This window comes from Ceratosolen solmsi, unplaced genomic scaffold, assembly GCF_000503995.2.
Source record: "Ceratosolen solmsi marchali unplaced genomic scaffold, CerSol_1.0 scaffold25, whole genome shotgun sequence".
Taxonomy (NCBI): Eukaryota; Metazoa; Arthropoda; class Insecta; order Hymenoptera; family Agaonidae; genus Ceratosolen; species Ceratosolen solmsi.
This window is the reverse complement of record NW_011948444.1, coordinates 377,996-391,103: the sequence shown is the minus strand read 5'-3', so window position 1 is coordinate 391,103 and position 13,108 is coordinate 377,996. Positions and strand designations below refer to the sequence as shown.

The 13,108-nt window shown below is 32.6% G+C and overlaps 1 protein-coding gene across 1 annotated transcript; it reads left to right on the top strand.

Annotated features, from left to right (window-relative positions):
* Window positions 1-6,852: 6,852 nt before the first annotated feature.
* Pnn (desmosome associated protein-like protein pinnin) lies at window positions 6,853-10,111 on the top strand. Its single transcript, XM_011504306.1, has 5 exons — window positions 6,853-7,336; window positions 7,974-8,166; window positions 8,255-8,428; window positions 8,619-8,913; window positions 9,412-10,111. Exons 1-5 carry the CDS (start codon window positions 7,191-7,193, stop codon window positions 9,741-9,743), a joined length of 1,140 nt encoding a protein of 379 aa, XP_011502608.1. The 5' UTR covers window positions 6,853-7,190; the 3' UTR covers window positions 9,744-10,111.
* The last annotated feature ends 2,997 nt before the right edge of the window (window positions 10,112-13,108 follow it).

The following is a 13,108-nucleotide window of genomic DNA, read 5'->3' as shown; positions in this document are numbered from 1 at the left end:
AACTGCGCCCCATGTAAACATATGTTTGCTTGCGTCTCTTGGCGCTCGAATGTGTAATATTACATTGACACTGAGTTGTACAAAATTCAAATAAATCGTTTCTTGCAGTGTTAAGAAATATTTAATTTCAGTTAAAATTATGTTATGATAGAAGAAAGGCTATCGATTGAGTTGTAAATTTTTGGCTTTGTTTTCATTTCATTTAATCAGTGTAATCATTAATTTAAGTATGTATCTGTCTAATACGATAAAGAAGAATATGTATCTAAATGAAGTTGCTTAGGTGGTTGGATTTGGACTGCCAGATGGCGTGTATTTCTTTACACACACACACACACACACAGACACAGGCACAGGCACAGATATATGAATACGTATAATTAAATTATTGTAGGCGAGATAATTTGTCGAGCTAAGCTCTTAAAATTGTGAGAAATGCGCTCTTTGATTTATAATTGCGACGATGATTATCGAGATCTCTTATATGAAATAGGCTGTGGACAACGTAACTGCTTATCAATGAATATAATTTAGTTGGATGATGAGCAGATACAAAAATAAATAAATAAAATGAAATAAAGATTTAAAAAAAAATGGAGTAAGTGATATATAGTAAGAAACTATTAAACGACGGAAAAATTTTTATATGATTGGAAGTTTTATATCTTGATACACCGATTATGCATATGATATAACGAATGACACGATCTATTTACTATAAAGCCGAAACATTGGAAGCCACGATTGAATTTAGCATGTTATAATCACGCTGTACTGCATATCTAATACTTAGAGAAGTAGAAGCAAGTAGATAATTATGTAAACATTATTATTAAATGGCCAGCCGCCTAGGAGAAAGCTATCGAGACTTATAATATTGTATAGTATAAACACATTGAATTGTGTACATTACGTTATATAAGTGATAACAACATTATGGTTTTTATGATAAATAGATCGCGTGAACATCGATACCATCTTTTCATTAAATAAAGAGAATTATAAGCGTTGATGTAGTTGTTATGCATACGTAGTTCTCTTATTCCATTTGAAATGATTAAATATTTTATGCCTACATGATAAAGTATGGACAAATAATTGTTAATTAAATTTTGAATGCAGATGATTAAGAAATTATAAATATAATACATTCTTGTATTATTTTGAACTAAATTGCATCTGTTCTAATTTGTTTAGCTGTTAAGAGACGCGAATACTATTCGTTTAATGAAAAATTACTAAGCTTTCCATAACTGTTTGCTTTTGTTTTTCTTTCTCTATTCGGCACAACAGAGGAAAAATGAGAATAAAAGTTGACTTGTCTGTATATATATATATATATATATATATATATATATATATATATATATATATTTATATTATATATATAAATATCCATACGTACATATATTAAAACGCCCTTCCTTGCCTTCTTATACTTGTGCTTATATTCGTCAGCTCCGCCATGACTGTTATATTGTACAAAGATGTAAGCAAGCGCCTACGTAATTATTAATTATTTTCAAATTTATGTACAGAAATGGAAGTGTGACGTTAGTAGCACAATTTTAATCGAACGAAGTGGAAAGATTCTTTTTATTTTTAGGCCTCATTATGGTCGCACGTTGTACGCGTTTTTAATATACGTTGTGCGTGTGTTGCGCGGTTGCGAGTTCGATTCACAAAGCCAGACTCGTGCGTTTCGGTAAAATGAACTTGTATATCTTATCACATTACGTACCAATATTGCGTCGTTCATGAAGCTTCGCTCGCATCTCACCTTTTGTCAAAGCATCAACACAACAGGTGTTTTTATTTAGTTTTTCATCGCGATTGACACTCATCAGACTCGATACGGATAAATTTCCCTTCCTCGGCGACAACAGCATTTTCGCAACGATATGGCTAATTGTAATTGTCATTTGATAGCTTTAATTACAACATATTAGTATTTGGATCGATGCTGCGACTAAGAGTAACAATCAGGAATAATATCTCTGTCCCGTTGCCGATGTTAGTTGGGCATGGTCGTCTTCCGCTTATTGCGAACCAATATTTCTGCACGAGGTTGCCCATCGTGCTCGAATCCTTTGGAACCTTGATCGTCTTGCCGTTCGTAACGCCGTTCAGCTTGGAAATTAAGGATTTCCATTGGACGCTATGAATCTGGCGATTTATAAAACTTGGAGTCTAGTTGTACGGAGCTCTATATGCTAAGGGGAAATGACTTTATCAATTGGCTATGGATTGAAAATGTCTCGAGAATAATGGTGGTGCGTAATGAAAATCTTCTCCTTACTGAAAATTACGTTACTTAGTCTGGCCTTTACAATAGAAGCAATATTTGTTCAGGGGCATGGATGTTGGTATTGGATCTGGATATGACGTGCGATAAAGATAATTTGCGAGCAATAATTGTCTCTATTATCACTTAACGACAATATTTTAATTTTTCGAATTTTTAACGATATATCATTGCCGTATATTACTCCATGATATTATGCATGATTATGCTTTGACTTTGATGATTATGGTGTATCTAATGTAGTGTCTACTACTGCTGGGGCGAGTTTGTCCAAATTTGTAATCATCGTGAGACGATGAAAAAGCGAATTGTGCATTATAAGGTAGGTAGACGCGAAAGTCTAAGCGATATTTTGTACTTTACACAAAATTGCATTCGCTTTCTCTTTATTGTCCACTCCCATGAGAGCAATTATTTAATCCTTAACTTGTGTATTACGATGAGGTCCATTTTGTAAGCATTCGCTATAAGAAAAAAGACATAAAATTGATCTTCTAATATAGGAGTGATATCTATCGAGTTAGTATTAGTATTGGTCACCCGGGAAATCAAGTATTACACGGAGTACAATATCTCGTGTTTTTGAGTCATTGAAATGACAAAAGCAAGGGCATATAAAATGAGTTTATCATTTATGTATTGTGATAGGAAGGATGTTGCTCGTATGTTGAGAACCGAACATACGATTCAGTGTTCTACAAATACTTTAGCCAAGAATTTAAGATATACAAAATTAGGTGCCAAAATAAACTGGTATTCTCAATATATATATTTATTCATTCATTCATTAATATATAATTTACTGTCGTGAGTAAGATCTGAAGATTTACATTAGCATACTGTTTAAGGAATAATAAATATAAAGGTTTAAGAATTTTTCAGAGAATTGAATTGGTCGGGGCTAAACAGTATTAAAACTCGGTATGTGATAATTACTTTACCAACATTTTGTTTTATGTCAGCATACTTTTAAGACTAAAATACGACTTTCGTCTATTCCAATAGATCGAATTTTCGAAGTATATTTGTTTTTAACTTTTTTTCTTTTTTTTTTCATCAATTTCTTCATATTTATTTAGATTTACAACTTTCTTTTTGTTTTTTTTTGTTTTTTGTTTTTTTTTTTGAGACAGCGGGGCGTTAATTAGAGTATAGAGACATTATTTACTACGTACAATACGATTTATTAAGCAAATAATGCAAACATTTTTGCTGAATTTCCAGTAATTTTGAAAATTCATAAAAGGATTGAGACGATTATTTTGAAACCAATGGATTTACAATAAAGCATTAAGCACTTGTGTTTTGAAGGGAATACATTAAAAGTTTTATATTAAAAATGAAATACTCGTAAAATAAACGTGAAAAAGTATTTAAAACTGACATTTATTTAGGGTCCAGTGTAAAAACAAATTGAGTCTCGATCATTGGAAGTATTGTCGTAAATAAGATATGTAATGGTTTATTATATTGTAACATTTGAGAAGATACATTGTACAATTGTATAGGTAACATTAAGACTAAATGTTAATTTATGATCTAGTTAATTATATACGAGAAACGCCTTATTTATTTTCTATACACACCACGCACACACGCACAAATAAACAAACACCCAATTCATACGTATAAGGTAGCTAAAGCCAAAGTGTATCTCCTCGTTGCATTTTCGTTTCAAATCCCTCCCCTCTTCCTTCGTAAAATTCATAACAATCTACATCTTTCGTAAAAATAATTTTCACCATACGATAATGAATATGATTATTACGACAACGACAACATTACCGGTTATGAATACTTTTATAGCTTATACCTATTTTGTAATGAATATTTACATAATAAAATAAAGTAAGCTAATAACAATGCAAGTTTATCTAAAAATCATTCGAATTTTAACACGCGGGTGTTTTCTTATTTATCATGACTGAAATTATTTTGCCTAAGTATTATATGGATGTGGATTACATAAATTTTGAGCGTACGCGTAGTATGTAATTATAAAAAGTTTTTCTTGAATTGTCAAGTTTCGACGAAAAGATGAAAAGGTGAGGTCTTTACATAATATAGCACACATTTGAACATCAAATTTTTTTATTGCAGTTGCGACACTGATATCCATACATTGATTGAGCATTTTTTTGTTTTGTTTTGTATATTATGTATAATCTAAATGTTTAAATAAGATTATTTAAAAAATGGTATTTACATATTATTTCAATATTGGTTTTGTACACATTCCACGCATGCACCCATGTACCCACACACTCACACGTATTATTAATAATTAAATTTTCTTATTGGAGAAACGTTCTTTACTCGTATCACCACGCCCGACACGCTCGATATGAGAAAAGCTTATGTTTATTAAACTGAAAAGGTGAAATAAAAGAGATTTATGGAGTGTGATATAAGAGTGCCATTATGTTATGCCTGTAATATCCTTTTTAAAGGATGCGCGTAACAGTTGTTAGGTAAATAGCATTTCATCATAAGGTCTCTGCGACTATTTGAAAGTACTGACCAAACGAGAGAAATTGACAACTTGAATCACTGCGTAGCATTTCAAGCGGGAAATTCAATTTAAAAAAAAAAAAAATTATTGGTAAAATCTATTTTACCAATAAATCGTCACGTTTACACATACTGTATGTAAAAATTGTATGCATATCAATATATTAGTTAATATAATATATAAACTAATACTATAAATTTTAATACAATTTCTTATTTACACGCGCGGGCAATGTTTACTATATGTATACTAGTATACTGCATGTTTACTTTTATAATTTTTAATTTTAATAGGGAATAGAAGGCTACCTTATTTCTATAATAATTACAGGAATAAAATTTGAAAAATATTTGAAATACTTAACAATTATTTAGGAATGGAGAGGCATAATAATGCACATGTTTAGATAAAATAGAGCGAGCGCGTTTCCTCTTATATATTAATAAGAAATCTCGAATTCTCGATTTAATATCGTGTGATGGTCTATAGTGAAGTAATAAGTCTCGTTTGCCTATTGCAATGTAATTATTTATTTTTATTTTCTTTTAAAAAGATTGTTATTTCTTTGTGAGATTTTACAGGGTACATTTTATTCGTCAATCGTTGAATATAAAGATCGAAGGAAGGTGAAAAGATCTAGTTCATTGATAGACTAACATTATCTCATATATAATTAAAGTCATCAAAATAAATGAATTTAAACGTAGGATATATTAACTATGGCTTAAATTTGTATTTGAGTCTATAAAAAGTAAAATTATAATCACAATGTATATTCAATAACGGGGGGATTTTTGGTCGTGAATGTTCATTGTAACAATCGAAGTTTGTTGCATCGTATTAATTAGAGGAGAAATTTTTATTTGTAAAAATTTATTCCTCTCATAGTGTTACATTGTTTTTCCATAATTTATTGCGTTTGAAATATTTTAAAAATAATAACAAATAAAAAGCACTTTTTCATTTGACGTAAGATTGTTTAAAAGATAGAGTGAGTGAGTGAGAGAGAGAGAGAAAGAGAGAGAGAGAGAGAGAGAGAGAGAGATTAATGATTGTACACCAATTTCATTTGGAGTAAATTATATGGGAAAAGTATATATGCTTTATGAATTGTTCACAATCTCCGTCTATAAGCGTCCGATTATGATCAGATGCCTGGTCGAGCTCCCAAGTTTAATTATCAGGAAATTTTTACCATCCAATCGATTATTAAAGTAAAGTTCCGCTATTAAAATCCTCGGATACATATCTCGGATACAACGGATTCATTTCGTTAGGCCAGGCTGTTTTGCTCGTCCCCAATCGACCTATCCGAGGTACTTATACGATAATTATCACCCGGGCATTAACATAATCATGGCAATGCCGTTAAATAAACGGTCGCCGTTAATTACAATATTCAATTTAACCGACCGGCGCACCTAATAGCTAATAATAGCCAATAATGGCCCCGACACCTCTCCGATCTATCACATTTTGCACGCATAAGAAGTAGTGCTTGGCTTGACATCTGTTTCGTTCGATTCATTTGCCATTAGGATAATGAATAAATCAAATCGCCCTGTCGACAAACGACGACGAGGACGACGACGACGACGAGGACGAGTATCGTCTCTCTGTCTCTCTCCCAACATCTAACGTACCTTTAGCTTTTTTTCTTGCAAGGGCTTTAAGGACACACAGGGTAGTAGGAGAACAAGAAGGAGCGTAGTGAAGGCTACGACTAATTTCACGTTCGAGTCATCGTCGTCCTGGTACTTTAAATATACCATCGAAAGACGTAGTAGAAATGCGACGAGTGGTCTAAGCAACCTCCATAGTCATGGGTCCGCGAGGTGTCGCCGGCCTCGATGTACCTAGTCCGTGGCGCCGGTGCTCGAGAGTTTGGCGATGCGCGTGTGTCTCTGCGGGTTTGCTGGGGCTGTGGTTGGGGGGCTAGGGGGTGTACGAGTGTACGGAGCGAGGGGAGCGACGATGGGTGCTGGGAGTGAACGAGAGAGGGGGCGGTGAAGATGTCGGTCGGTGCGGCAAGGAGGGCAGGGGGGTTGTAGTGGCGGTGGAAGAAAGGGATCAGGGACAGAGCTTTGGTAATACGTCGCGAGGGCGAAGCGAGGAGAGAAAAGGGGGCGCGGCGGCGCGCCGAATCGTCGACGAGCAGCTCGTGATACGTGAACGCACCAAACGCTACCAGCGGTTGGCCTGCAACGCGGAAAATGGCAGATTACACGCGCGAGGAACAACAAATCCGGCGTTAAGCCCGTGCATCGCTGGGAGCCGAAGAGGGCCTGACGTTGGGGTTTGGGGTGCCGCTTGTCCTAGAGAACCGATGAAATATAAGGCCCGGCTGGAGTCTTTGCATTTACAGGGATAATCATGAAGGAGCTGTGGGGAGCTGAGAAACTCGAGGCCGAGCTCGAGGCCGCTAAGGACGATCTCCGTGGTCTCGAAAAGAATATCAGGAAGATTTTAGGCAGAGACGTGCCCGAGGGCGAGAATGGCGCCGTTCAGACCGCTAATAGGTTAGCCGATTTCTTCATTTACGACTCTAATCGCCCGTAACTATCAATCTAAGGGGTTTCCCTATTCGTTCTAATCCATCGTCAATTCCTTTGCACCAAACATAACCTCAATTATACGGATATCCAACGTATAATTCTTCTGATTAATGCTGTTATCGTTTTTATGTTTTATTTAACGTAGATTTGCATTTTCGTCGCATATCCTCGATGAAGGCGTGAAAGAGCTTCTAATCTTGTTTAACGTGCCTTTCACATTCGACTCGATTCAGTCAATTTTTTTATGAATTATACGCCCATTGCCTATTGTCAAATAATCGTTTATCACATTCGTTGGTGGGTTAATAAAGTATTTGAGCTTTTGCAAAGTCAGCGTTGTAAATTTAAGCTTTATGAAAGAAGGCAACGGAAAGCAAGCCTACGGATATTTTCAATGCTATATTGTGGTTGGATTTGGAGTGTAGATTAAGTTTTTCTCAAAAGAGAGAGAGAGAGAGAGTCCTCGAGGGAAAGGCTTATGTAGCATGGCAATGTGGTTTAAGATTCTATTAAGCGGGTCTAGTATTAAGAGTGCGTGTCTGTATGTGCTTTGTAATAAAAAAATGCATTTCAAACTTTATGGAATTTGTTTGGTATTAAGGATTATGCAAAAGCGACCTTTGCGAGAAGATCGACGAAGGCAAGTAACAGACTTTCAGAATAATGAGTTTGGACCTAAGCGACGATGGCAAGGTGGTAACAATACGGAGCCAAAAACTGTGTTTAGTCGACTAAGTGCTAGAGTTCCATCTACTGCCGACGATAGTGGTGACGAGGATGACAATGCATTTAAGGTAAAGTTACTTTGTCTCATGGTATATTTTGTAGATAGTTATTCTTCTTAATCGAAACAATTTAATAAAAGTATAATATTTTGTATAGCCTGCGGTGTCCTCTAGAGTTATAGCTACACCCCGTGAAATACCTTCGAGACAAGATGTAATACGTAGAGAGAGCACGGATGAAAGGAGCAGACAGAGGAATAAGCGAATGTTTGGTGCGCTCTTAGGCACCCTGCAAAAGTTTCGCCAAGAAGAAACGAAGCTAAAAGCAAAGGTAAAACTATTCGATAATAACACCCACGCGTATAATGGGTCATATTTGTCAGCTATGTCCATCTACATGTTGAATGAGTCGTATTGCATTTACTGTATTAGAGCAACGATTCTCTCAAATATGTTACTGCTCTTCCAAAGATTAATTTTCAAAACATTTTCATTGCGATATCATTTACATTTGAAATTAGGAAGATAAAAAGGCAGAAGTGGAAGCACGAGTGGAGGAAGCTAAACGGAGGGAAAAAGAGGAATTAAAGCGAGAAAGACAGCAGTTATTTTTTAATCGAAAGCAGCAATTAGCTCAAGTTAAAGCTCTTGAAGCGAAACTGGCCAGAAGTAAGCAATTCCAGGATTGGCGTGGTGCGCAAGTACCTCTTTTAAATTTCATTAAGACGAAAGCACAACCTGCTATTTATTATTTACCAAAACGAAGTACACCTGAAACCGATACATTACTGCAAGAATCTTCAAAAGAACTTAAAGGTTTGTTTTCCATTGCGATAGCACTGTTTATAAAAAATTTGAGATAAAACCAAGTTTTTTGTCATATAATTAAATCATTGATATGATAGTCTCGTGTTTATGTTGAGGTAATTTCTTATTTTGATGAATTTCGAATCTTAGTATTGTCTGAATATCTTCATAATTTACATTAATTTTACATTAAAATTCTCTTAAAGGAATACTACTTGCGTAGCACATTTTTAGTGCTTTAATATGTATGTATTATAATAATATTGCAGATAAATTTTGGAAATGTAATTTTCAATGCACAAGTAAAGTGATTTATTACTTTCTTCTAGATTATAACAAAGGAATGCACTCGATATTTAATTTTTGATGCATGCACTTATACTTCCTAAATTTTTTTTTAAACACTGAGGTTAAAAAGTACTAAAACTAGTATGATAATTGTGTAAATTAATCAAGTATAAGATTAGCTTCACTCGGTTAAAATGTAAATTTTCCTTAATCTTACAGCTGAAATAGATAGGAGAGAAAAATCGTTAATCGATGAATTGGAATTAATACAAGCACAAGTTGGCTTGGGAAAGAATCAGTTAGATAAAAATATATCTATCGCTGAAAATCAAGATCAGTCGTTAACAGAAGAACCGGACGAGGAGGAAAATCGTGATCCGAATCCTGAGAAAAATGGGGATACAGAGATGGTTGTCATAGAGCCCGACGATCAAACCTCAAATCACAATGAAGATATTAATATAAAGGTGGACTTGGATAAAGAGGAACAAGAGAATCATCATTTGATCCTAGAAGAAAAAGAAGACAAGTTAGAAGAGAATAATGACTAGCGCTTGTTATAATTTTTTACACTGTAAATAAAAGTAGCAATCGCGTGTGTGCAAGTTCCGAGAAAAGATATAAATTGAATGAATGGTTATGTATGCTTTGTATTTGTGAATTTCCAAGGAGGTTGTCAAACTCTACTATTATAGATTTTTTAATATTTTTATTAGTCAGAGTACAATCCAGTATAAGTCCGCAAGTAATTCTTTTGCTATCTGTGTGTAAAGCTTAGATGTCCTAGGTTTCTTTCTGAAAGTTAAACAAATGTGTAAAATCTTTGTTTCCTTTAGTAAGTATCTATATGCTTTCGATTGAAAGCCAGCACTTAAGTTGTAATAGTCATTTTTATATAAAAAATAATTATCACTTACACATTTTCTTAAAACTAAATAACAAATTATTCATTCAATTTTATTAAGAGGAGTCGTTTATATATATATATATATATATATATATATATATATATGAATAATATATATACATATATCTCAAAATGCATACTTGTCATATACGCCTATGTGTGTATATATATATATGTACATATACAATACATATTTGATATATGCGTGTGTGTTTACGTATGTGTGTGTATTGTGTATGTGTATATCAAATTGTTTTTCCATTATTTCAGAATAAATTAATTTGCGTGGTCGCAATTCAATGATTCAAAAAAAAAGAAACTTTTAGAATTATAATTGTAAAATATAATAAACTTCTTTAGTTCCTAGCATAATTAAAAAGCTATAACGCAAAAGTCGTTTGTAAATAATGTATGCTTTATTGGTCCTTTGAAAATATAAATCAACAACACAAATACAAAAACAACAACAATAATAATAATAATGATGATGATGATAATGATACTACTACTACATGATAATAAAGACAATCTTGTCGAAATGATAAGGGAAAATTAAAAACACCACAAGTGAATTTTCGTGTTTGGATGGATGTAAAAAGTAAGAGTGTTTAAACAAAAGAAAAACGAAATCTGGCGCCGTTCGCACTTTAACTTTAGTCGCGAGTCATTAATTCGCTTCGCCATATTATATAGCAAACCCGCTGATTGAGAGGAGGGGGAAGGGGGTAAAAAAGAGGGCTGGCGTAGAAAAGGGACGTGCAGGTCTGCAAGTAGTAGCTGTTGCTGCTCCTGCTGTTGCTGCTGCTGCTGCTGCTGCTGCTATGCGTCATCACGCGTATTTTCATACCCAAGCTGCATGCTGCAGTGGTATGAGAAATGCCGAAGACTCGCTAGGGGAGTTTCGAAAATTTAAATGACTTACACATTTTCCAATCCCGTTTAATTCGGGCCGTTTTCTTTCTACTGCAAATTTCGTATAATTTTCTCATCTAGCTGTACGACATTTTCACCCGACATCCATATGTCAACAATTATAACGCCATTTATTTGTATCATACCGTTCAGATCAAATGCTCATATTCTTCATTATTAATTTTTAAATAAATTTGACATTTCAAATATTGTACTAGGCCGTAATTAATTGCATGGAAAATTTTGTAATTAAAGAATTAATTTTTTTCGTATAATTTTAATGAACTGTCAGGGATTATTATTGCGAAGATTAGAAATTCATTTTATATATTTTATATTGGTTTATGCGTTAAACTGAATTTATTTCGAAATTGCAGTATTTTCATTTTGTTTGTATTTTTAATTCTTTTTTCATATTTAAGGATAAAATTTATAAAACTTACAATCAGCTATTCCGTTTTCATTTACACCACAGCACTTCCACTAATTTTCAAAACCAATTGATTTAAGCGTTTTTGTTTTGCATGGTTATTATATAAATTCATATAAAAATTGAGTTATTCGCTATATTATATGTATGTGATAAGTGTGCAAATGCCGCTGATATTTTTCAAAAAAATCAAATGAACAGCAGTCGACATTTTTCTTATTAATAGGAAAATTCGGCACTTCTTTTTAATGCGACAATAGCGCACTTATTTCTTTCAGCTCCTTTGAAGAAACAAGTCCATTCTGTCATTTTATCGTAAGTGACTGTATGAAAAGATGAAATTTTTATTATTAACAGCAGTTACCTAGAGCACAAAGGTCAAGTCACGTTGTTTGCAAAGTGTATATAGGTTTTGATTACAAAGCACTTAAATTTACCAAACAAATTAATTTAAAGTTAAATCGTAAATTAGTAAGAAATCAATTGTATGGAAAAATAAGCGTAATTAGTAATTATGAAATTATTTTTTCAATTACGTGGATGTGTAATACCTATATTGATTTTTCATATTTATAATTGATAGTATAATACATTTTATAACTCAATAAATTATAAATGATTGCAGTAAAACAATTTTTCTTTGTAATTTCTATAACAAACCGCATTTCAAATGGTTTTGTACGCAATAGATCATAACGATAATCATGGATGAAAAAAAATCCATAAGTATTTTACCCATGGTACTACAAAATTTAATGTTTTAATTTTCCATTTAATTTCAGCATCGATAAATATATTTCGAATTGATATTTATAATGGGCACACTATACTTAATATGCTTTTTCATAACACACAAACATACATACACTTATTCTATGTAAGGTTACTAAGTTGCATCAAAATACTTTTCAAATTTATTTAATTGAGCATTATATGGTTGGTATAACAAAATTGAACAACGGCAATGCTAAATCGATAAAAATAGAGTACAAGAGAGCATCGTTGCTTTATTTATTCATTTATTATAATGAAACCAATAAAATGATGTAGAAATACCACACACACACACATATATATATATTCTTAATTATTTTTATGGTACGAACTTTATAAGAAGCTATTTATTATATTCTTAGATAATCAATAATTAATTGTTAAATAGAAAATATTATTAGTTAATTTAAAAAGTCTTACATTGACAGATGAGTATTTTATGCTAAATATGATGGATGAAACATTAATTATCATTTTCATACTTTCTATTTTAACACTTTTATCATAACCATCATTTTTCTCCAAATTCTATCAATTATAAATTATGATGAGTTATTCATCAGAAATAGGTTTTATTTCCATATAAGAAATATTTTGAAAAACTATAATAATAAGAACGTAATGAAGTTTAATATTTTCAGCTATGAATTCTCATGTCAGTTATTTAAAATCGTATAATTAAATTTGAATTGATTTTATTCCAATAATAATCATAATAATAAAAATAAAACGACAATTTTTTAGAAATTATGTTTGGTTTTAAAAAAAATTCCAAAATTATTATTATCGGTTATGACTAAAAAAAGAGAAAAGTATTATTAAGTATCAATGAAAGTTAGTATTATTAATTTGATAACTATCATCTTAAATTCGATGGTGAGTATTATAAATGA

Excerpts from the sequence above, each read along its gene's own strand:
- Pnn (XM_011504306.1), top strand. The coding sequence starts at position 7,191 with ATGAAGGAGCTGTGGGGAGCTGAGAAACTCGAGGCCGAGCTCGAGGCC. Across the intron at positions 8,167-8,254 it reads AGGATGACAATGCATTTAAG|CCTGCGGTGTCCTCTAGAGT; the intron begins GTAAAGTTACTT and ends TATTTTGTATAG. Across the intron at positions 8,429-8,618 it reads AAACGAAGCTAAAAGCAAAG|GAAGATAAAAAGGCAGAAGT; the intron begins GTAAAACTATTC and ends ATTTGAAATTAG.